Source organism: Lepisosteus oculatus, chromosome 6 (assembly GCF_040954835.1).
Source record: "Lepisosteus oculatus isolate fLepOcu1 chromosome 6, fLepOcu1.hap2, whole genome shotgun sequence".
NCBI classification, from domain to species: domain Eukaryota; kingdom Metazoa; phylum Chordata; class Actinopteri; order Semionotiformes; family Lepisosteidae; genus Lepisosteus; species Lepisosteus oculatus.
Window position 1 is genome coordinate 24031274 of NC_090701.1, and position 26488 is coordinate 24057761.

At 39.6% G+C, this 26488-nt stretch overlaps 1 protein-coding gene across 5 annotated transcripts in view; it reads left to right on the forward strand.

Moving 5' to 3' along the window:
* Positions 1-26488, forward strand: part of LOC102689406 (E3 ubiquitin-protein ligase HECW1) — a 123152-nt gene that overhangs the window by 69531 nt on the left and 27133 nt on the right. For 4 of the 5 annotated variants that reach the window (XM_015354536.2, XM_006634299.3, XM_015354539.2 and 1 more), the window contains 7 exons: positions 555-697; positions 3704-3804; positions 4691-6055; positions 9682-9783; positions 20671-20821; positions 25438-25556; positions 25726-25847. In XM_015354536.2, coding sequence (XP_015210022.2) covers positions 555-697; positions 3704-3804; positions 4691-6055; positions 9682-9783; positions 20671-20821; positions 25438-25556; positions 25726-25847 — 2103 coding nt within the window. The remainder of the gene's footprint in view (positions 1-554; positions 698-3703; positions 3805-4690; positions 6056-9681; positions 9784-20670; positions 20822-25437; positions 25557-25725; positions 25848-26488) is intronic. The other variant, XM_015354540.2, reaches the window with a different exon arrangement.

The following is a 26488-nucleotide window of genomic DNA, read 5'->3' on the forward strand; positions in this document are numbered from 1 at the left end:
TTTGGCATTGGTGCTGCAGCTGCTGTCTGCAGGCTCGGTCTAGAAGACTAAAACACTTCTTCAAACAGCAGAAAAGAGAAAATGATTTGTCATTTTTTTTAGACATTAATTTAATCATTAACTAGGTGTCAGTTCTATAGAGAATGTGCATAAAGTATCCTTTCTCTTCACATGTTTAAATGGAAAATGAAATGAAAGAAATAACTGTTTTTTTAAAGACTTCTGAGTTACAAAAATAACACTTGGGCCAAAGTGCTAATATTTGTAAGAAATGTGTAGAAGTATTATCAAAAGACTTGACAGTTCAGAAATTTGCCTTTTTAATATACTGCACCAGTGTTCTGTGTATATAGATATGAAGTTAATGAAGCAATATTCACTTCTGACAGAAGAGGTTGAATAAAAATAACACCTGTAGTTTATATACAGTATATAATGCACATACAGTATATACTCTCCATACACAGTGTGTGTACATGAACCACACCAGATTGTGAGGAGGCAGTAAAGTGTAACAACAGCTCCGTTTTCTCTTTTTCCTTTTCCTCCTTTAGCAATTCAACTTTGTTTCACTGCCCACGGACGTGCTGGAGATAGAGGTGAAGGATAAGTTTGCTAAGAGCAGACCAATCATCAAGCGCTTCCTGGGAAAACTGTCCATGCCAGTACAGAGGCTCCTGGAAAGACATGCAATAGGGTATGTCCGTTACACCTTGGACAAACGCAGAGAACTACTGTAACCCTCCCATATTGTGCATATTTTCCCTTGTGCAAATTTTCAATTGTGAATTTTCACAGCTTTCCCATGCTAATGTCATACAGTACCTCTAGTTCATTCTGCCCTTGCTTTTATTTGAAGAGTTTGTAAGGCTTTGAACTTGGTGGTTTAAATCCAGGGTGGAGTACAGCTGTTGTATTCTTGAGAATGGTACTTTACTTATGTTTGCTGTTAAATTAGTACCAGTAAAAGTTTCTTTTAATTATAGCATCAGCCAAATAAATTAGTAATTAGTACTACAGTATGTAGTAATTAGTATAATTAGTAGCCAAATACCTTAATGATAAATCACCTTACTGTTCCATGGTTTCACCGTGCTTTGATCTCTTTTACTTTGATGTTTTTGTGGTTACAATAAAGGTTAGAAATGCATTATTACATCAAAGACTGAATATTAATAATGACTGAACAAAAATTTTTAGACACATTTTTGTCTTTACAGAATTGAATTAATTACACTAAAACTATGCATGGGCTTCAAACATTTCAAAATAAAATTAATTTTAATGATTAAATCAGTATTAAGCACAAGAACTTCTTTTTTAAAATGGCATGCCGTGGTGACTCCATAATCAAATCCATTCATCGCTTGAAGTCAGACCACTTCCCTCACTGTTGTACTAATGATGACACTGACCTTTCCAGCTATCGCATACAGCTTGAACTAATGATGTGTTTGAGTTCTCAAAAGGACATCTTCCTTTATGTTCAATATTGTCATATTCGCAGTTTGTATAATGTATGTTTTTTTTTTCATTATCTACAATTTCTCAGGTTTATCATTAAATGTAATGCTGGTTTCCAGGGTCATGGGGGAGCTGGAGCCTATACCAGCAAGCAACAGGCTTAAGTCAGAATAAACAATGGACGACAAACCAGTCCATCACAGGGCAGACAGACACAGGCACAAACACACATTCACACCAGGGCCAATTTCCCTAGAAGACAGTTAACCTACCAGTATGTTTTTAGACTGTGGGAGGAAACTGGAGAACCTAAAGAATCCCCATGCAAACAGGGGGAGGACATACAAACTCAACACTGTTCGCATCCTAGGTCCAGTGGCCAAGGATCTGCTCCTGTGGCTGGAAGGTTGCTTGTTCAAACCCCATGGCCAGCAGAGGAGTCCTACTCCGTTGGGCCCCTGAGCAAGGCCCTTAACCCCAACTGTTCCAGGGGCGCTGTATAAATGGCTGACTCTGCGCTCTGACCCCAAGCTTTTCTCCCTGTCTGTGTCTCATTGAGAGTAAGCTGGGGTATGCGAAAAGACAAATACCTAATGCACGAAATTGTACTGTATATGGCTAAAAAGTGATCTTATAAATAGTATTCCATTAATCTATGACTTATCATGCATTACTTTTGTACAGTATATTGAATTCTATTCACATTTGTACATGTTATTATTATATTCATTTTAAAAGGATTAAATCTCCAGGTTATGTTTGCCATTGATCAGTGAAACATGGATCATGGGAACATAACCCCCTATTTCAAATGCATGCAAATATAATACAACTGAAGTTTTACCACCCACAGGGGTTTTTCAGGAACTTAATCCCGCAGTTGGCAAGAGGAACCAGGACAGGCAAATTACAGAGCAACCAGTTTGATTGAAAAAAAAACTTATTACGTATTATTATTTGAATGTACATTGATGCAGACTGCATGTTACTGTTCTAACTCATGGTGAAAAAGCAAGTCTTAGCACAGGGCAAGGTGGTGAAACACCAGAACACAGCACCTATAAATATGGTAAGCTGTTAATCTAAACTGATAAACTGCCAAAACCATGTACAGATTTGGACAGCTTTCATAGTCCATCAGATCATGGATAAAGCGTGTAGTCTGAAAGTAGCATCCTTAGAAAATCACACCCATTATATCTACATGAGATGTAGAAGATAATCCGTGATGACGGTAGCTGTTCCCTCTTGACTGCTGATGCATTTTCTTATTGCTGTAAGTGTATGGAAGAATGGCCTTTATCTGATCTCTTAAAATCTCTTAGGCTTTGTATTCCTCACTAGAACTGGCTATATCTTAAACTCTTAGACTTGCATACATTTTTGCAAAAGAAAACATATAAAGACAACTGCATCCAAATTGTTCTAATTTGTTTTTGCATTTGATGTTCCTAGATGATATCAGAGTGCCATCAAATCAATGAACAGGTTTTAGGAGATTGTTTTGGCACTGGCTTTACCAAATGTATAAGAACAGTTTTTCAGGCCCTTAAATATAAAGAATACGGTTTCCTCTACATTTCCATTCTATATTTCTGTTGACACTGCAGATTGCAAATAACTTATGGATTTAATTTCTACAGTACTTTTTTATTTTACTGGGGTTAAACTAGACTCAAGGAAAACACACATAGTAAAAAAACATTTCTGACAGGTTGACTTTTTTATTGTGACAGTGGAAGTGATTCTTGTCGACAGGTCACATCTAAACTTTTAGAACTGGCACATTCGATGCCTATCTCATTACACATTAAATGTATATCAAGCAATTTGAGATAACTGCAGTATCAACACCAGATTCTGAGATACAGCTATAAAGAAACTGACAACAGAAATGCATTATTCAAATATAATTATACAGTCTATATATATATATCGGCCCTAATGTTATTATTTATTTCCCTATATATCCAGAGGCTTAGTGATGTTTACTGTTCAGGCTGCCTATACATTATATTGTAAAACCAGGCTCTGTATGAAATTCTTCATCCCAAAAGACAAAAATCAGTGCTTAATTCTGCATGCCTATTGCTGATAATTTACCACTTTATATAGGTCTTCAAAACAGCAGAATGAAAAAAACATTTTTATTGAAAGAAAGGAGATTTTTTTACCAGCAGGTTCTCCTGCAGCACCACTGATTGGACAGAATTTCTGAGGTGGCTCTTTTTCTCTGCAGTGACAGGGTTGTGAGCTACACACTGGGCAGGAGGTTGCCGACAGACCATGTAAGTGGACAGCTGCAGTTCAGATTTGAGATAACATCGTCCATTCATCAAGGTACGTCTGATCCTCGGCTCTTCTCATCTGATGGTCCTGTCAGTCTCAATGGTATCTTCTATTGGACATGACTAAACTAAACTATGACTTGTTCCTCTCTCTCTTTTATTCTCTCACTTTTAACTTTGTCGAAGAGACATGCACCATATTGAGAAACGTTTGGGAAAAAATGTTGCTAGTCTTTGACTCCCAAAAGTGAAAAATCTTCCACTGAAGTGGAAAATACCGATGGCAAATACAACCTTAGGAGACAATTCCTAATAGATTTCAGATAAGACTCCCCATATGATGATGTCATCATTCCTAATAATTCATCCCAATTCCCTTATATCAGGAATGGTGAAAAAAATACTGAAATATTTCTAATTTATTTGGTGCTCTTTTAGAAGATAAGATATCTTCTATCTTTTATACTTTAATAAGCTTTTTGTACTAATATGAGATGTACACTTACTGGAAACAATTTTGTAACAAATACAATTTTGAAACTCGCAATGAGCAGGAAATCATTTTAAATAAAATGCTGTTATGTAGTGACTTATTGCACTTGTGCCCAATGGTTCGTACTGAAATGAAGAAGCAGTCTAAAACCATATTAGACTTGCATATCTAATGCCTGCCAGTGTAGTATTTCACTTAGATGGGCTTGTGGTACTTTTTCATGGCGATTCTGGAACATACGGTAGGAGGCAAATAATAAACTTAAATGTATAGGTGATGTAGGGAGAAATGAAAATTGCACTTGTGTTAAAATATTTAACCATAAAAAAATCTCTACTCATTATCTCTTGTGTGACAAGTCAATATTTTCAGTGACTCACTGCAGTGAGATCTCAGTGCTTGGCTGTGAGGAGCAGTCAACCAATAATTTTCTTTCTCCTGACAGATGATGAAGAAGTCTCCATTAGCACTGAGCCAGAGTCTGCGGTTGCCCAGGAAGATCAAGCAGAGGACTTGGTTACAGATTCTTGCTGTGAACCTCAGACTGACGATAACTTGAACATGGAGCCCAACGACCCAGAGCAGATAAACCAGAGTGACAGAGCCTCTCTTGGCGCTGGCTCCTGTAGTCCTGTAGCTGGGACATCGATGACTGAGATCAGCCAGCTGGCTGTAAGTGAATCCCAGCCGGAAGGAGAGACTCAGAGCCCTGCTGAGGAGATGACTATGCCAGAAGACAAGGAACCAAATGGAATGCAGTTGCCAGCAAGCCCACAGCCAGAGACAGAAACCCCACCACCATGTGCTGGTGCCCAGGTGGAAGATGCAAGAAATGAAGCCAGTACACAGGGAGAGGAGGCAGAGAAGGCTCCTTCAGACACTCCGGCTGAAGCACTGGAGACAGGTGGTGAGGCAGCTGCAGAGGATAAGTCCATTCTGGAGCCAGGCAGAGACGCAGAGGATCAGCAACAACAGCAGCAACAGGAGGAGGAGGAAGAGGCCGAGGGGTGTTCCCTGAGGATGAGAACAGCCACAAAACGCAAAAACAGGCCCTGTTCGCTTCCAGTCTCTGAGCTGGAGACAGTCATCGCATCAGCCTGCGGGGAACCTGAAACTCCCCGCACCCACTACATTCGCATCCATCACTTGCTTCACAGCCTGCCCTCAGCCCAGATGAGTGATGAAGCTGAAGAGGACGCCAGCACCCTGGACTCGGAGGAACTGACGTTGAAACCTGTGGAAGACAAGGATGCAACAGAGGACAGCTCCTCTGAGACACAGTCCCACAGCATTACCATGGACACAGACAGCTGTGGCAGGAGGACTTTGCCCCGCAGCCTCTCAATCGAGCGTCTCTCAGACTTGAACCAGCTGCTGGAGAGTGAGCAGCCCCATCTGGAGAGCGAAAGCGAGTCCAGCCAGAGGCTGCCGGGGGAGAACGACTGTGACTTGTGTGACACCTCCTGCTACAGCACCTCCTGCTACAGCACCTCTTGCTACAGCACCTCCTGTTACAGCAACTCGGGCTACGAGGGGGGCAACCGCTTCTCTAGTCACACCCGCTTCTCCTCTTTGGACAGTCCCCGCATCTCCGAGAGCACCGTCTTCTCCTCGCAAGAAGAAGAGGAGGAGGAGAACAGCGCCTTTGAATCGGTGCCTGATTCCGTCCAGAGCCCCGAGACCAATGAGAGAGAGCCTGGAGACGGCACTGCCCAGTGGGAGGAGGAGCCAGCACCGCAGGAGGAAAGCCCCCAGAGCAACACGGAGAGCGGGGAGTCCCCTGTGCCAGGTCCCAGCAGCAGAGGCCAAGGTGAGCAGCCCGCACCCCTGACTGGCTTCTGTAACTTTTCACACGGACAATGTACACGTGCTCTCACACGCAGCAGAATTCCCCCCGGAATCAGTATGTGATGCTTTTACTGTCCATGCAAGCTAATTTTCTTTAGAAAGCTCCATCACTTCTGTCTCTTTCTATTTTAGCAGCTCTTTCTTGTGCTTCCAAAGTTGTGTTGCATTATCCAAATATGTTGTTTTTTTTCCTCAGATTTCCCAGGATTAAACAAATTCGAATTCCTTTGTGTTTATGGAATTGCGTTATCTTGTCTGCTTTGGTCGGGGATTTATTTCCCACAATGTCAATTATGTTTCTATAAAATATATTTCAATGTAAATACCACGCACAGAACTGTTGGGATGATGGGGCTTATTGAGAAATCCTATTATTTTACTATTCAGTTATGATGGTGGTGTTTCCGAAAGCCCACAAAGCAGGGTTATTGATCTGAAACCTGCAGTGTATTTTGATGATTTGAACTTACTGATAATTTTGGCAGTCAATGTCGGTACACCACCTTGGTCTGGTTAGTGTAGCAGGTTTTTTTTAAAGGTTTGAGAAAGTGTTGTTGCTTGGTGTTTTCGTTTTGTAATTGCTTTGCCTTCAATCAATGGTTATTATCAATTTAAGAGGGATCAAATTGCTTTTCCAAGTATTATTTATTCTGTTTCTGTGTGTGAAGTTCTTTCCATGTTTGTGTGGGTTTTGTCTTGGTACTCTGGTGTCCTCCCACCTCCTAAAGATTCTGGTAGGTACAGTACTTTAAATTCCATGATGAAGAGAGCTGGGCATCGCATTTTATCTATCCTCCTTTCACTAGTGGCTCTGCTTCTCCTGTGCTTGAATTTTAATGCAGATTCCTGTATTCCTACTAGAATGCTCAATGTGCTCTGTGTTTGTTCAATTTTCTGAAGTTTTCTAAATGTTAGAGGTGCAGTGTCTTTTAAAAAGGATAAGCCTGAAAAATGTCTACACATACAGTATATATGATATGACATAGTCTTTGTTTTTGTTTTAGTAGATTCTTGAACAGTATCAACCCGTTTTTTTTTCATTTTTTGAATTCTTTAAAATCATTGAATAAATGGAAATGAGCATTGAATAACATGTACAGTCCAGTGCTGACACATGAAATACTTATAAATTGCCGAATGATTTCTGATAGGCTGGCAATTTGAAGAACCACTGTTCATTACTGGCTCTATATTTAAAACAAGCCTTAGTTTGCATCCAATTTATAGTTCTTTGCTCAAATTAACATTCAGCACAGCCATTTCAAATAAGGACAAATGCTGACAGGAGCAATACCAGCCAAGGTGCTCACATAGCTTTCTCATACAAATTCATGAAAGATAAAACAGAATTAGTGAATTAAATCTGAGTTGGTTGCTACACCATTTTGCAGTCTCGTCTTATTATTTGGGTTATTTTATAAACCTGCCTTGATATCAAAACAGCAATATTAACCTTAGGTGCGATTGTTGACAAAAGAAGTACAAATAACCTGGAGCAGCATAACATTCAGTGATTTACAGTATATACTGTATATCAAAGAGAATTATGAATGACACCCAAAACTCTTGGTGGTACGTACGGAAATGGAACTTATTTTCAAAGTATTGTAAAACACAGCTACTGTTTATACAGTTTCAATTTTAAGATGAAATATATTTTGACTTACTGAAAGTGGAAAACCCAAACATTTTTGATCAATCTGATAAGGTGGTGGTGTTTTTTTTCATGAATAGTGACATGATATTTACTTTTTCCACAAATAAGTCTAATAATGGTAATTTCTTACATGTTCTCTAGGACACTCATTGCACAAGGTTTACAGTTATTGCCCACTACAGACTGTGTTCACTGAGTGAACTGTATTCAGTGTATTCACACTGAGCTATTCAGTTATCCCTACTCAGGCATAGTTGCTTCCTCAATCACATATCTATAAAAAATGGCAGGAACATGCCTTTGAATGTACAGTAAAAGGCTAGAAAGAAAATAAAACTACATAAAAACTCTCAAGTTTAAAAAAAGAAAGAACAGCAACTGAAGGTTCAGTCAGTCTGCATGATAACTTTTAATCCCCTTATTCATGCCATGTGTTTGCAATAACCCAGTCTTGAGCAGTAGAGTTCAGTATCTTAGGCTGACCACCATTCATAATCTCATATCTCATCTGCTTATCTTTTTACCTGTCCTAAAAACATGACCTACCCAGTGTCACAATAGTCACTAGGGACTTGTGGAAGAGGTGATCGGACCCTAAGCGTTGCCGAGAGAAATAGATGTCTAGAAATCCAAAGGGCAAAAAACTGAATGCGAGGTCGGGTAGACAGGCTAGGTCGGGTTCCAGTAGTCAGGTCAGTACGGTATCCAAATCCAAAATCTGCTAGAGAGAGAAACGAAGGCGTAGCTGGGGACGGAGCAGGGTTGGGTATCCAGTAGTCAGGTCGGAAAGGTATCCAAATCCGAGAGCCGCAAGACAGAGATGAAGACGTTGCTGAAGGTTAAACAGGGTCGGTATCCAGAGATCAGTACGTGCACAAGAGAAAGGCTAAGTCGATCTCAACAGTGAGCGAGGACAGAGAGGAGTGAGTGGGTTTAAATGGGGAAAAGGGCAAGCGCAGTGCAAATGGCTAACTAGGACACAGGTGTTGACGCCAAGAGGTGCACGTGGGAGTGCGGTTCGTGACACCCAGGAGAGGGGCCACAGTCAGGCTGGTTATCTCAGTCTCTTTGAATCACCTACTGTTTAGGTCCTAAAGAAGAACTCAAATAAATGATTCATTGGGTCAGTTTTAACTTCTTCCTTATTTTCTTGCCTCCAGTTTAACATGACATAAGGATCTAAAGAACCTTTACTCACTGCGCTTCTACCGCTGGTACAACTACTGGTACCTTGTTCCACTTGTACTGGGCTTCTACCACTTCTTTCTAATCCTCTGCTTCTAGGAAAAAAACAAATCATGGGCAATTTGATACAAACTCAGAGAATGCACAACAGAAATCACTTTAGCAGACTGGAGACTGTAAACCCACTGTAGTAAAACCTTTTCAACCTCCAGACACAGTAGCATAATCCATTTTTATTCGTGACAAGAGAACAGACTTTCTCTTATACAGTATTTAAACAACATACTGTATTTCTGGCGCCTTTTTTCCTGTTCATAGAGTGTTGAGGTGCAACCTTTTTGGTTGTAAGCTTGTTAACAGTCCATTGGGGGAAAAAATGATACAATTAACATGAGATGCAATGCAGTTCTAAATCTTTGCAATTTCTGTTGTCAGAATACAAGGGCATAATCTACTTTATGCTTGCTTAGAAGAATAATTCTCTAATTAAGATTGCATTATAACATTTTAATCTTTTTACTCATGCAGCATCCAAACTAGGAATAATCACGTCTTGGTTATTTCATTTCCCCCATGTTTATTTACCATGCCAGCAGTAAAAAAAAACACTGCATTTGGTTGGACAGGCCAATTCTGAAACTGTGTATCACTGCGGATTTAATTTAAGGCTAAAAGGAGCCAGTGAACTTCATAGTTTCCCATGCTATCTTGCTTTTCAAATCATTCTGTTTTTCTCGTCTTTGTAGGCAATTGCCCCTTGCCATGCAGTCATCCTCCAGTCAGCCAGCTTCCTGCTTTGCGACCTGATCCCCACCATTACCCAACAATCGATGAACCGTTGCCACCAAGTAAGCTTTCCTGTGTCATCCCCATCTGCGTTTAGGATCCGTTTCTGTCGTCCGCAGTAGCCAGCACACAAGGGCCACGCATGGCCATTGGTGGAGGGCTGCTGGGTGGTGGACTGTACTGTGTACTGTATGTTCTCTGTCATTGTCTCAGAGGGCTGCTTGCGTGTTCATTCCATCTGGCTTTATTGACCTCTGTCATTCCTACTAGCGTCAGGCATTTTCACTGTTCTGAGCTTTGTTTAAATATCCTCCTAAATTGGAGTTTAAGTTAAATCCTCCATGTCTCATACAAGTTAACACTGATTAAGGGTTCTTTTCCAAAAAAGCTGATTTTCTTGCAGTTTTTGCCCTTCTACAATGAGAGGCCTAAATGCAAGTGCCCAGACAAGCAGTGCGTGGTTTTCAACTACTATAGCAATTACAGCAGTAGCTCTGAATCTTCTTTGACATTGATACACTAGAACAATCTTGCTGTCATGTAGGTTAGAGCCAGGCTTCATGAAGAATGATTAACAAAATGAGATAACACTATTAAGTCTTTTTTCATCGAGATCTGAATTTACTTAGCAGGACAAGTAGGGTAACAGCAGCATTTTTGATCGACTTCTCATGGATCTGAGTATTTGAATGTACATTATGTAGTCATATGAGCATATAAGCAGAAGAGGAACCTTAAGCAGACCTCACTTTGTGTTCAGCCCTGCTTGTATCTTCATGGTTAACCTATTCTTTTAGCAATAAAGTTAGAAAATGGTGATGGACAAAAAGTAATATAAAAAAAAACTGTGTGGAGTAAGTGTTTTTCATTTTTTTGGAAAACGAGGTATACAGATATTCTTACCAAGCAGAGTATTTAATCCACCACTAGGAAATAAAACTGTTATTTTATACTAATAATTTCATTCTTTAACTTGACTTTATGAAATAGTTGTGTTTTCTCAAACAGAAAATGCTGTATTTTTGTAAAAATTGACACACTAACACACTATAGGCTGTCATTTTGTTTCTGCTGCAAATTAATAAATATTGGGTTAATCTGTTATTAGTATTATTAATAGAATACATACACAATCTCTTGATTCTAATATTCTTATATAACATTTTAAAAAATACATTTTCTTCTGTTGAATAATAGCTCAAAAAGACTAGTAATCTCATTCCACAAAATGAAATTTGCTGCATTATTAATTTTGTGTAAATAAAAAACATACTTTATATAGTTCAATTGGACTATACTTATTTGTTTGATACACGTTTCTTAAATTGAAGATTAGGAATTAAATTGGATGGATATGTGTTTGTGAAAAAACTATTGAATCAATGGTGTGCATCACAATGGTGATGTTTACAGTAATTCAACACTGAACACAAGTGTTTTCCTGGTTCTGTAAGACAGTTACCTTGGCTTATCTTTCATATCCCAGTTTTCATGGTTACTAGCACAAAAAGGTGTTGTCTGCATTTACAACAACACCATTCAGAGCTTATCATAGTGCAGCACAGGAATGGACTGTGTTGTAGTTAAGTCCTCAGCACCTGTGTGTGTGATGGACACAGAAGTACTCAGCAGTCAATACCTGTTCTAGCTCAGAGTTCTAGGATACAGAATCATAATATCAAATATTAATGTAAAATATAGCCCATATTTGGTGGAAGTGATACATCAAGTGAATGTTATGACTGAAAGCTTCAGTGTTTTAATATTGTTAGTTCTACTGTTGTTTTGCAGTGAACAATAATTCTGTTCAGGTTTTGGTTTGGTTTTTCACTATGAAAAACTTGGCATTTATCCAGGGCTCTAAAAACAACAAAGCCAACTGTAACAAACAGTTCTTTCTGGACCCTATGCGGACGACACAATCCGGGATTGAGTGAGAAACAAGGGAAAAAGCCATGCAGGAATCAGGAATGAATACGGGGGGGCGTGTCCAAAGTGTGCAGGTGTCAAGGGGGGTGAGTCCGGGGCAAACAATCCAAGGATGAGACGAACGGGAAATCCAAAAGACAGGGCAAAAGTCCAAAAGCCAGGCAATCCATACGAGACAGATGGGTTAAAAACAGGAACCGGGTCGGAACCGGCGGGGGGGAACGGAAACAGGAACAGAAACTTAAAAACCTGACAGAGCCAGGCAAGTACAGGTCCCGGGCTCGCACGATATGGGAATCAGTGCAGAGCCCCGAACTAAGTGGGTGTCTGGCTTTTAAGGGGGATGGGAAGGAGGCTGGAACAAGGGGCATGTGCACAAAATTAGGTCCGAAGTGAAAGAGCAGGAGCACCCTTAAGGAGGAGGGACTACAATCGTGACACCAACTCAGTTGTAATTTCCTGCTGGGCATTTGGCAATTACATTTAAAATATCAATACCTCTACTGAGCATGTTATTGCTTTCATAATAAGATAATCATATCCAAATGTAATTTTAATTATGCATTTTGCCTTTGTTTTCTTTGATTTCTGAGGAAATATTTCAGTTTTTTTAAATACATCAAATAATAAAATCAACAATATTCCATTTCAATATCTATCCCCTCAAATGGCCTTTCCCACCATCAGTAGTAACCCCCTTTGAGTTTCCTACCTTAGGACCCAAAAAATAAGAAAGGACAGCTACTGTATGACAAAAGAATTGTATGCAATAAGAATTTCAGTATCACTCTAAGATGGCAGCATCTATGAGAGGCCTAGTACACTCTCTGAGGAGCCTTTAAGCAGATCATTTGATAATTAGGATTTTTGGAAATCAAAATTTTTAATTTAGCAAATAATGTTAATGGACATTTCTTCATCTGTAACAATGCAAATCCAGTTTGATATACTGTAGTTTGTTTCTTAAACAGTATGTTTCATATAGTAACTGCTAAAAAAAACATGAAGAAAGAAGCATATGGAAGCTAGTCCCTTTTTAAACTTCTAATACAACCTTGCCCTCCAGGAGGCACTTTAGTCATGCTGAATGCAGAAAGGTGATGCTGTAAAAAAGGAGCAGGATGTTTGTATTTAAATTGCATATCCCGAAACAGTGTGAAAAAATCATCACAAAAATATCTGTTGGAATGTAAACTACTGGAGACCACCAACTGGGATGTGCTGTGCGAACCACATGGGGACGACATAGACAGCATGGTGGACTGTGTCACTGACTATATTAACTTCTGCGTAGACAACACCATCCCCACCAAAGACGTACACTGCTTTTCAAATAACAAACCCTGGATCACCAGCGACCTAAAGGCTCTTCTGAATGACAAGAAGAGAGCCTTTAGGAGGGGAGATAAGGAAGAGGTCAAGCGTGTACAGAGGGAGCTAAAGCAGAAGTTAAGAGAGAGCAAGGACGCCTACAGGAGGAAGGTAGAGGACAAGCTGCAAAGGAATAGGGTGAGAGATGTATGGAGCAGCATGAGAGAGATCACTGGCTTCAAACTGGCTGGGGTTGCAACAGAAGGGAACCTGGAGATGGCCAACAAGTTGAACCAGTTCTTTAACAGGTTTGATTCTGGGTCCTCTGTGGCGCAACACCCATCCCCCCACAGCCACACGCTCCCTAACCCTTCACAGCTGCAACTGCCCAACACCTCCTCCATCCCCCCACAAACATGGCCGCCTACAGCTACAACCCCCGACGGCTGCTCACCCACCCATCCCCCACAGCTGCCACTCTCCAACACCTCCGCCATTAACACCTCCAGCACTGAAAGCACTATGAGCATCATCCCCCGGGCCAGGCTGACCATCACAGCTGACCAGGTGAAGAAGGAGCTGAAGAGGCTGCACGAGGGTAAGGCCACAGGACCAGATAACATCTGTCCCAGAGTTCTGAGGGCCTGTGCTGATCAGCTGAGCGGAGTGCTCCAGCGACTGTTCAACCTGAGCCTGCGCTTGGAGAGAGTCCCGGTGCTCTGGAAGACATCATGCCTGGTCCCGGTACCAAAGAAAGGGCGCCCCTCTGTCCTCAACGACTACAGACCAGTTGCACTGACTTCTCACATCATGAAGACACTGGAGAGGCTGGTCTTATCCCACCTGAGACCCCTGGTCAGCTCATCACTGGACACCCTACAGTTTGCCTACCAGCCCAGTGTTGGTGTGGAGGATGCGATCATCTACATGCTGCAAAGGGCCTACTCACACCTGGACAGGGCTGGCAACACTGTAAGGATCATGTTTTTCGACTTCTCCAGTGCCTTCAATACCATCCAGCCCTTACTTCTAAGGAGGAAGCTGGAGGAGATGCAAGTCGATGCCTCCATGACCTCGTGGATCACTGACTACCTGACGGGCAGACCACAGTCTGTGAGACTTCAGAACTGTGTGTCTGAACTGGTAGCGAGTAACACAGGGGCACCTCAAGGGACAGTTCTTTCTCCATTCCTCTTCACCCTCTATACTTCGGACTTTAAGTGCAACTCAAAGTCATGCCACCTGCAAAAGTTCTCAGATGACTCTGCAATTGTGGGATGTATCAAGGGTGAGCAGGAGGAGGAGTACAGAGGACTGGTCAGCAGCTTTGTGGAGTGGTGTGGGGTGAACCACTTGGAACTGAATGTTACAAAGACAAAGGAACTGGTGGTAGATTTCAGGAGGAAAAAGGTCAAACCTACTCCTGTCTACATCCATGGGAGTGGCGTGGAGATGGTGGACTCGTACAAGTACCTGGGAGTGCACATCGACGATAGACTGGAATGGTCTAAGAACATCGAGGCCATCTATAAGAACGGACAGAGCCGACTTTACTTCTTGAGGAGGCTCAGGTCCTTCAATGTGTGTAGTAAGATGCTACACATGTTTTATCAGTCGGTGGTAGCGAGTGCCATTTTCTACGCAGTGGTGTGCTGGGGCTCTGGGATTAGAGCAGTAGATTCCAAAAGGCTGAACAACCTCATCAGGAGGGCAAGCTCTGTCATTGGGTCTGACCTGGACCCCTTGGAGGAAGTGGCTGAGAGGAGAATGATGTCCAAACTAGAGGCCATCATGGACAACTTCTCCCATCCCCTCTATGACAGGCTTGCAGGAATGAAGAGCACGTTCAGCAATAGACTGATTCATCCACGGTGCGACAGGGAGCGCTACAGGAGGTCATTCTTGCCGTCTGCCATAAGACTGTACAACGCATCCACCTTGCGTCTTGGCAGAGGCAACAGCGACAGTGACCTGTTTCTGGACTAAACGCATATACACATCTACTGCTACATGTGTTCTCTTTCTTTTTCTTTTTCTTTTTCCCGTTTACAACCACATTTGTGCAATATATGCCAGGGACCTGTGCAATACATTTATATTTATATTTATATCTATGGTTACATCTATATTTATATTCATACGTGTGATACGATTTTCTGTGTACTGTTCTGTTCTAGTTTCCTCTTGTGTGTCCGGACTGTGAGTAACTCTTGTATTGTATTGTATGTATTGTACTATTATTATATAATTCGTTACACTGTGGCTGTGTTGTGTGTGTTAAGCTGCTGTTGCACTGCAATTTCCCTCACGGGATCAATAAAGTATCTATCTACTTTATTTCTCCAAAAAGAAGAGAAATAAATTTCTAGTAAATGTGGCATAATCTGAGCACTTATTCCTTAAAACCACATACTATAGCAGAAAAGAGAACTGGCAACAGCTCGTGTTGCCAGTTAAAACAAATTGTGGCATAAGAGTGGCATATTTGAAAGGTAAACTGTATTAGTGTAACCTGAATGCAAACCCATATCTAGAAGTGACCATAGATATTTCCATTTGAGCTCTCAGCATCCAGTGAAAGAAAACAACAATAGTTACCAGAAAAAAGACATCTTTTAATAAAGTCTGTCTGATTCTGGCAGGCTAATTTGGTCATACAGCTATCCAGACACATTATAGCACGTTAACATATAGTTAATAGAGGCATCAGGGCAAATCTAACAGACATTACAAATGTGGGATTTTTGTATTTTTTCAATGGCGGTATTAACATCTGAAAGTGAACCTTTCAGAATAGCAGCATATAACACTTTAAGCATATGGGAATGTACTGTAACTTGGGCAAAAAAATCTGATAAAATACGTGGAAGTCTCAAACTGTTCTCTTTTATAGGTAAAATAAGTTGATATCAGCAAAAACACCAAAGAAAAGTCCAAAATTAAAAATATGCTTATTGTTTAAGTATTCACCCTTAAAAGTCAATACATGGTTAATCCCCTATGGCAGAAGTTGCAGGAGTTAGTCTTTTTGGATAAGTACTGTACCAACTTCACACAACAAGATAGTGTAGGATTTTCTTTCTCATTCTTCTATGCAGACTTTTTCAAGCTCTGTCAATTAGTTTGGGGACACCAATGGTGGACAGCAGTGCTCAAATTTTGCTACAGGTTTCCTGTCGGATTCAAATCAGGACTTTGAGTGAACCACTTAAGGACATTCACTTTCTTCTTGTTATGCTACTCTAGTATAGATTTAGCCTTGTGTTTTGGGTCATCGTTCTGGTGAAAGGTGAATTTTTGTCCCAGTTTTAGGTCTCTAGAAAGCTAGAAAAAGGTTTTTCTCAAAGACTTGTTTGTACTTTGCTCCATCCATTTTTTCTTCAAACCTAACAAGCATTCTTGTCCTTACTGATGAGAATCAGCCCAATAACATAATGCTTTGCATTTAGAACAGAAAGTTCCGATTTTGTCTTGTCTGACCAAAAAACTTTTTTGCATATGTTTGCAGTATACTGTATCAGTAAAATGCTTTGTTGCAAATTCCATACAGGAATTGTTTTCAGTAATAAATTCCTCCTTTCCATTCTGCTAGCTTTTTATTATGGACATTTAACTCACTCTGGCTTTTCAGACCAGTTTCCTCCTTTGACTGGCAGCTCACTTTGGAAGGGCACTGTGTCACAAGCAGTGTCTACATGCTATTACAGTATAATACCTTCAACGTCTTAATGGTGAAAATATTTTTAAGGTACGATATTTTTACATCCTTACCCTGATCTGTGTCCTTTATTCCTGAGTTGCTATTGAAAGCTCCTTGGATGTCATGGTTGAATCTTTGCTTGAAATTCGCTGCCTGATTACAGCGATGAGCTTATCTACAGTATTCATGAAACACATGAAATCATGAGAACCACTATTGTAGCACACAGACAGAGTTCATTCAACTTACAGTACGTAACAATATGACTTTTTCAAACTATATTTTGATTTGATGTATTTGATTTCAAAATATTTGATTTACAGTTTATCACTTGAATGTGATATCATGACCTTCTGTCATGTCCCGAGCCAACGTCTTGTGTTCAAACAGGGATACAGGGGCCTTGTGTGCAGCTATTTGGAGAAATTCCTTTCCCAATCATATTTAGTGTCCAAACTGTAGAATTTAGAATAATAACAAGTGAAATGCAAAGGTTATCTGTATGGTATATAATAATTATATTATGTTTTCTTTGTTGCATTAAAGTTAATAGGTGTAGCTGTGTAGGCTGCCATTAAAGTATGAATTTCACATTTAAAGTAATTCCACAAAGTACTGTATGTTCTTGTGGCATTGCTTAAAAAAGTGTTACTCCATCATAAATTTCAACTCAATCAATTTTTCATTTGCTGTAGTGCTTTTCGCAACATTTTGCTACAGAGAATGTAACAGAATTATACAGTAGATGACAATATTGTACAGCATTAGTTTATCAGGTGGACACAGAGGAGAGGAATACAAATACTCCCAAGTGATCCAGGTTTGATGTCACACTGTAAGGATGTGTAAGCTTCTCATCAGAACCCAGCACTGGGATCCAAGAGGGATGGGAAGATGGGAAAGTGGGTTACAATGACTGGGTAGAAGACAAGGGTTTCATCACAGATGCCATGAGCTCACCTGTTTCCTGCACTGATGTAAATAGATGGTAAGGCACAAGTAAATGTTTATTCCATTCACCTGAAGAAGGCTCCACAGCCATATTGTTGTGTTTCCTTTGGTCTCTTTTGAGCATGGAGTAAACCTTTATTTGTCCTTTGTAGCCTACACATGCTGACACAGCTACGTACTTGAATTTCTTCATCCTACGTAAATAGATAATTAATAATAATAATAATAATAATAATAATAATAATAATAATAATAATAATAAAAATAATAATAATAATAATAATTGCTTACACTTATATAGCACTTTTCTGGACACTCCAGTCAAAGCGCTTTACAGATAATGGGGACTCCCCTCCACCACCACCATGATGTCTGCCAGCTTGGATGTCTTTGAGCTCAGCAGGGCACAATAAGACAGACCAAAGACCAGCTTCTTCCAGTGATTTGTTCACTCCTGACTCCATTGCCAGGCTATCTGGGTAAAAACTCAGCACAGATCCTTTAGTTTAGCATCCAGGGCCAGATTGCCTGTTGTATTTTAAAAGCAATTACAGTATCTGTCAGTGTTTTGAAGAAGTCTGAACAATAAACATTGGCGGCTTGTTATGTCCAATATGCAGTGCCACTGGGCCAGATTTGGAAACCACATAGGGACTGCCTTTTGTCAAGAACCCAGCTGGGTCATCGTGCTTACTTTCAAAAAGAGACCCATCCTTCACTGATGTCAATGGCACGACTGTAGGTGCCCAGGAAGTCACAGAAGTTGTTGTTTCTCTGGGAGCTTTCTCTGGGAAAACTATTCACAATTCTGCCCCTGGTGGCACTGAACTTACTTTATACCACCATTTGAGGAACGCCTGTCACAATAAATCATGCTCAAACTGAACTATACACTGAACCTGCACTCTGAGAGAATGACTTTTCTGGTTGAGTCACTCGGGACTCATTGAAAATGAGACGACCCATTTGCTCCTCAGAGGCTGTTTCTTCTAGGGTTTGACTAAATTTGTGCTCCAATAGCTGATTCCTGTCTTGTGTTAGTAGAAACTCTCTTGTGCTTAGTATAAAAAAGAAATCGTTAAATGGTAAATAAGGCACAGTTTCTTTCCTGACGTATTGAAGGCTCTTTCAGTGTGCAGTTTTTATACATGTCTATTATGTCTGAATCCTACCATTCGTTTCCTAGAACAAATGTAACATTTTTTATGTGAATGTTACATCAGGCAGTTTGGTGTAAGAAGCTAATGAAGTTTTCATCACTGAATTCTCTAAATGGTTTAACATATTATTAAGATACACCGTAAAAGTTGCCAGTTTTGTGTCAAGGGTGACATTAAGAGTACCTGGTTGGACCCTATGCGACTCTGAGACTGTAGGCGGTTAGTGTTTGGTGTCCAAATCCCACGTGCAAAAGGCAAAAGTCGTAGTCAAGGTAGAAGATCTAGGTCGAGTATAACAAGAGTCAGGTCGAGAGTATCCAAATCCAAAACGAGGAATGAAAATTGATTAATTAGTCTGCGGGTGCGGGTGGCGAGAGTTGCTCGTAGGAATGCGGTTTGTGACTTTTCGGGTAAAAGTAATATGCAGCGTTTGTCCATTAGCTGCTGAACCACTGGTAAACAACAAATAATAATATTGCAGGCGGTATTATAGTACAAGTGCTGCTCTGGCCCAACATGAATTTGATCACAGTTCTTGCTTCCAAACCACACAGCCCCACATCCCAGACAACAGAGAATTCCTCTACACCAAACAGCTGGGCGATAGAATTTGACACTATCCAGTTTAAAGGTGGTGACACAATCCTTTATAGTAGGATCAGTACTGCTAAAGCCTGTTCCTTCCACCAGACTAAACAGCTGCTATTTAGTCTGTTATTTCAGATAGAGGCAGCAGTCTTCAAGCAATTACATTATATATGGTTTTGCAGTCTCTCCAGTAGGGTCCTATATCCTCCATTTACTGTACCTTGCCCTTTTTTGCTTTCTATCTTCTCCAAGCTTTACCAGATGGTAAATTGGCTTGGAATTCTCCACCAGTGCAGTAATCATAATCTAGCTTTGCCCCAAACCCATCCACTTAAATCAGGACACAGCAGATATGTATCCTGCATTCTCATAAGCACACTGCAAGGGCACACAAAAATAACAATAAAGCAATAGTTCTCCTATTTGTAGCTCTATCCTAGCAAAGTTGAGGGGAAACCAAGTACAATACAAAGTCCATACAGTTACAATTCTGCGTCTTCAAGTCTGCGTGTCTTCAAGTCTGCGTGTGTACTTGGTATGTCTGTAATTTCCATATGTGCATTGTACGTGGTATAATTTCCTCCATATGTTCTCTATAATTGATTTATTTTTTAAGTCTCAAAAAAGTTACTTTTGAGTGTGGTAACCAGCACTGCAAATTAGTGTCTGTTGCCTTTGGCTAAACAAAAACTACTGTACAGTATGTCGCTGTCTCTGGTAATGAACTCTACTCAGTATATACTGTAACACATGAGCCCGTCCTTTTTTTCTGCCAGCAAAGAGCTTTCACAGCATCAAGGTATAACACCAGCAATAACAGTAACAGTATCTAACAGTACCTAAGGAACAGGATGGGGAGCAAATCTATTTTCAATGGACTATTTAGGGTATCAAGCCTCAGAAGCTAATGTTATCATCACCATATTTAACTACCTGAGCTGCCTGGTTCCCAGAGATCAGTTTGTGTGGAATCCTCTTTTGCTGCTCAAGACAGGTGATATTTGGGGGTGATGTTTGATCCATGCTTAATGTTTGACACAGATGTGCAAAATATTGTAAACACATCATTCTTCTATCTCGGACATATCACCAGACTACTTCTTACTGTTGTTTCTGACTGTAGCTGAAGAACGTGTCAACACATTTATCTTGTCTCAGATTGATTACTGCAAGGCGCTACACTGTGGTTCGTAAATATGAAATTCATACAAATTCCTGGAGAAAGCACAAAGGTTTTTTTTATTGAAACACTTTTGGATCAGCAGGTTTTATCAAACTCTGTTTTTTTTTTGTTTCTTTTCCTTTTTTAGACTGGGAGGCCAGGATTGACAGTCATGGAAGAGTTTTCTACGTGGACCATATCAACAGGACCACCACCTGGCAGCGGCCAACCACAGCAGCCACTCCAGATGGGATCCAACGTTCAGGCTCTGTGCAGCAGATGGAGCAACTGAACAGGAGGTGAAGGTTAAATCCTGAATGTCCTGCATGGTTTTCAGGGCATAAAACACCACAGGTTAAACACACACTGTAACGATAGAGTCCCTGCTGCTGGCGGATTGGCTTAGCTGGTTTGTTGACCACAACTGATTCTAAGTACTAAGACTTGCATAGTTAACTTAAGCAAGTTAAGTCTTGCTTGTAAAATGTACAGTTTTAGCTGGAAAGACTACACTTTCTTTTAATAGTTACTATGTGGTGCTGGGAGAATCAACTTTGAAAGGAGCTAAAGCTGTTGTAGCAATGTTATAGAACATCTATGATTTGAATGAGATACACCAATTACATCTGCATGGAACAAATGGCATGAAATAGAATTTGTTTTAGTTTGTCTTTTTTTATTAGAATTGCTTTCTGGAGGCACTAAAGTGTAGTAAGCAATATTGCAAAGACATACTGTGAGATATACTTTTTAGGACATTTATATTCATGAACTACTCATGAATAAAATGAGTTCATATTTCCATGTTTGGATCAGAAATCCCAAAACTGGAAATCCAGATTGTTCACTGTGTTTATACAGCTTTATTTTACTGCAGTAGAGTTCAGGGCAGAACTTTCTTTGAAGCACTACATGAAATCTCCATTATATTGGAAGAATTGATTAATTCAGGATGAAGTATGCCTCTGTATGTAGTGCTCATGGCACAGATGTGCTATACTGCCACCCAGAGGATGAAAATAAGAAAAATAATGATTTTTTAGAGATCAGAGAAAAATATATACTGGATTCTATGAATTAATAAACATGTCAGCCACCAATTGTCTAGAATTCGTTTTTATTTTGCAAGAACTTTGACTCAGTAGGAGTCATGCATATATTTTGAATTAATTTGGAATTGAACAGTCCAATTTGCCACCGAATTTAGAATCAGCAATTTCCAGCCTTCTCAGCTTACAACCATAAACCAGCTATTATATAATATGGGAACGGTCAGGACCTTGCACATGAAACAAGCATCTGTCAAAGATATCCTCCATTTGTGACACTGTAAGTACTGCAGTACCAACAGGAGATATAGCAATAACTAGAGCAATGACTCATCTCTCTCTGACAGCACTGCCCACTTGCTGGCTCCTGTAGAGTTCCAGGGGGTGCTGCAGCACTGTAAGATGAGGCTACCCTGGTTCCAATCCAGGCCAACCTCTGTAAAGTTCAGCCGGTGTGCTGAGCACAAGTCTACACGTTCAGGGCTCAACCTACACTTACTGCTCTTTGACTGGAAACCAGTTATGTCCACACTACAGGGCCTGACCTACACTTACTGGTGGAACTGCACCTGAGGCCTGCATTATTTATGAATTTTATTAGCAACTTGAAAGCTAAAGTCCACTGAATTTTTTGTTCATGGCTTCCTTTGATATACTTGCTCACAGACAAGAGCTCCAGAAGCCCTGAGGGGATTTTATTAGTCAAGAAGGTTAGGTCTATATTCTTGTTTCTCACTGCTAGCCTGTGGGTGAAGCCCTGTGTAGCATTTGTTTAGTAAATGTAGATTGGATGAGCTGTTAGTCCTTCTGGCATGTTAAAGCTTTATGCTTAAAAACTACATGTTTATATCTTAAAATAGATGTTCTGTATTAAAATTCCTAATATTAAACATCTTCAGTAGGTCAGTTGTTAAAATTGTGCGATAAAAAGGAAATACTGTTTTAAACATTATATTTTTAACACAACCTCTTGTGATGAGAAGTCATTGACCACTGCCCACTGTGTTCTTATTTCAGTTGACACATTTATCATTCCATAATAATTAATTAAGAACATAAGAATGGTTACAAATGAGAGGAAGCCATCCAAGCAAATTATTGGTTTTGCACCACATGGCAGGGTTGCTTGTTCCATACTCCTACAAATGTTTGGGTAAAGACAAGCCTCTTATTCTCAGTTTTTAAATGTACTTCCAAGTAGTTTCTTCTTAGTTGTGTTTCATTGTTTATTTTGAAGAAGCCAATTGTGTTGACTTTGTCAATGGCTTTCTGGATTTTGGCACTTGTGTCAGGTCCCCTTGTAATATTTTCTGTTGAAGACTAAAAAGGTTCACTTCCTTCAGATAGTGTTTAGGAAATTCTTTTAAGTCCTAGAATGCATCAGTAACATATTTTTGTTACTGTAAGTCTTGACCAAAACTGTACACAGTACTCTGAATGTGGGTAAACTAGTGTATTGTATATTTTTAACATATTTCAACATAACATGCCTTGAATTCTACACTTTTAAATATATAGCCGAACATTTTTTTTTTATTGCTTCCCCACAATTTCTGGAAGAATATGTGTCATAAGCAATATAAGCGATGTGTAAACATAAATATTCCAGTCTTTTTCATAAATTGCCACTTCTAGCGTTTCCCATATTGTATTTATAGTTTATTTTCAACTACCTTATGTGTAAAACCTTACCCTTGTATTCACAGAATGTTCATCTGCCAGGTGTTTGTCCAGTCTGGGATTGTATTTTACATTTAATTTTACAGTATTTGCTACTGCTATAGTGTTAGCTAATTGTCTAATTTGGTGTCTGCAATTCTGTGTTTTTGCCAGAGAAAGTTAAGCCTTTATCTTTTAGTAATATATCCAAGATGTCTACGGACAACAAAAGTAATAAATTTAGCAGTGAGGCGAAAGTCTTGTGGCTTTGGTTTCTTCTCATGTCATGTGCCAGAATGCCTTCAGCATGGACTAAAACCAGAATCCTATTAAAAAACAGTACTTCCACACACAAAAACACTGTGGCCACTACTAAAACCAGTGATGTTTGTTTCTATGGAAACCAGTGGCTTTCCCTGAAAAATCAAGTTTTTAGTGAGGACTCTTTAATTTAATCTAGTTCTCTAACATTCTTAGTCTGGGAAGGCAATGTTTTTGAAGATTCCAGTTGTTTCATGTTAAAATCTATTCATTTCAACTTAAGTCTTTTCAGCTTCTCAACTAGATGTATTTTACTTACAGTGTAAAAAGGGATTCACACATCCCGGGACTGAACAAAATAAATCAAATGACTGTAAAGGAAAAAAAATCACCTCCTGTGATTCCATTGGCTTGCATTGCTCAAGTGTATTATGATTCCTATGAGGGTTCAAAAACGTTTTTGTACTACTGTATAGATCGTGATAATAACCAAATTAATACTCTTGCCTTGCTTTAGACAGTCCTGATTCAATAGCAGATTTGAACTCATATCCTTCTCTGTTTCCTGGTTACTTATTTTGTACTCAGGATTGTTCATGAAAAGACGCATCAGAAAATGCCACTTACAGTATTTGAGTTAAAACTCTATCATGCATCTCTGGGGGGGGGGGGGGGGGTCATTCTGTAACAGAAGGGAGATCATGGACTGAGGTACTCCTCAGTTAAACGGATTTTGTAGTAAGTACTGTACTACATTTTGTTTTATTCTCAGGGGAAGGATAATCACATTAAATAGTATTTCTGACATCTTCCTCCTTCTCAATCAAGAAAAAAGTCAAACACTTAGGTCTTTCATCTCTGACATGGAAGCATCATTAAGATCATTAATAATAACAGTATTATTTGAAATGTCATTCTTTGAAATGTTCCTATTTGTATGGAAAAGTAGACATATTCTTGGTTCTTAACCTTTTAGAAGTACTGTAACATCTTAAGATAAAACTACCTTTACATCTAAAAATGTTATATGTGTGTTTGGGAACCTAAATGTTATGTGCCCAAAATAACTACAATATTTAATCATATAATATAATTTAATCACTGTTGAAGGAACGTAATACAGACCATTGTATTGTGGGACATTAAAACAATGTCTGATTACAACACAGTTTTCTAAAGGAATAGTCTTTTGTGTGTGAATGGGCTTATGATTGTTCAACTACACTACAGCAATGTACAACATCTTATAAAATGCAGCTTTATGAATGCAGTACATGAAAATTAGAATAAGGAAATTGTGCAATAAAAGCTAGTTAATACAGCATTTACTAAAGTACATGTAGAAACTCTGTTCATTGTGTAACAAAAGAATGGTGTTGAGTAAGCAGTGAAGAGGAAATATCTCCTATTTGTTATTTTTAAGAGGCATTATTTTTACCTGTTTAAATATTTTTGACGCTGTACATTTTTTGTTCCTGGTAGTTAGTGCTGCTTCCTCACAGCTCTTGGATCTCGGGTTCAATTCCAGAGTGTGGAGTTTGCATGTTCTCACTTTGTTCACTTGGGATTTCACAAGGTGCTCAAGGTGTATCTAGAAACATGCTACATAGGATTCAATTTCTATTCTTGGTTTGTGATTTATGGGGAGAGTAGATTCAGTCCTGCCTTGGCCACTGTGCTTCTGGAATAGGTTCTGGGTTACTGCATCCTTCAACAGGAACAAGCAATTTTCTGATAGTGGATGGATGGTTTTTAGAGAAATGGCGACTGCGTAAAAACACACATTTTCATCTCTGGTTGGTTTCAAAACACATACATTTATAATTCAAGATTTTTACAAAAATGTGACAGAAAGCCTTTTGTTTCGTGATGGTGTTTAAGGGTTAATCTGTTGCATTGGTTTTGGTGGCTGTACTTTGAAGGAAATATGTGTCATCCGTTCCCAGGTACCAGAACATCCAGAGGACCATTGCAACAGAGAGGATGGAGGAGGAGACCAGCAGCCGGAGGAGTGAACGAGCAGGAAGCTCAGAGACTGACAATGACTCTCCACCACAAGCCACAGGTATAGAAAATGCTTTAGAATAATACAACACCTTTCTAGCAGTACCTTTCTGGGAACTTTGATTTGTGGTTTTCTTTTTCTGCTTAAAGAGTACACTGTACCAGTGTACTCTTTATTGTATTAACCAAGGTTGCTGCTTTGTTCCATGGCAATTTTCCTGGTCCTTTAGAACTGAGAAGAGAAGGTCCCTCATCTCCAATCAACAGTCAGAAGATCACATTGTTACTACAGTCCCCTGCTGTCAAATTCATCACTCATCCTGAGTTCTTCACTGTTCTCCATGCAAATTATGTGAGTAAGTTTAAGTTCATCTCACCGATGGAACAAAAATATGAATTCAGTTTTTTATGCTTATTACAGTTTTATGAAAAACATCTTTGATGTACTCAAATTAACAATGCGTTTATTCACAGTAATTGTTTCATATGGAGTTGACTGTTTATGAACAAAATCTGAGAAACCTGTTCTACAAGATTTCTCAGGTCAATGTCATGAAAAAAAAACAATCTAAGATGAAACCCTTGAACAGAAATTAGTCCAAGACAAAGGTCAAAATAAAATATTACAACAACACCAGCAGCAGCTTTTCTGTAATGTTTGTGTATGAAAATGCTACAAATGAAATGGAAAAAAGAAAAGTGTAGGACTTAATTAATTCCCATTTGCTGAGACTTGTGCACTTCCAGAAATATCAGCTCCTTTTTTAGCTCATGTTTCTAGTAGCATCATGGAATCCCCTGACTTCTTCATGGTCAAGTGGTGAGTGTTATGGTCAGATCTAGAGACTGAAGGCAGTGGCGACTGCAGTTGACTGCAGAAAAACGTATCATCACCTTCTGTTCTCTTTTCATCATTTTCCTAACAGCATGCCACTTGAAAAACAGACCAGTTTAGTGTAGGCGCTATCTAGAGAGAGCAGTGTTCCCTTTGGA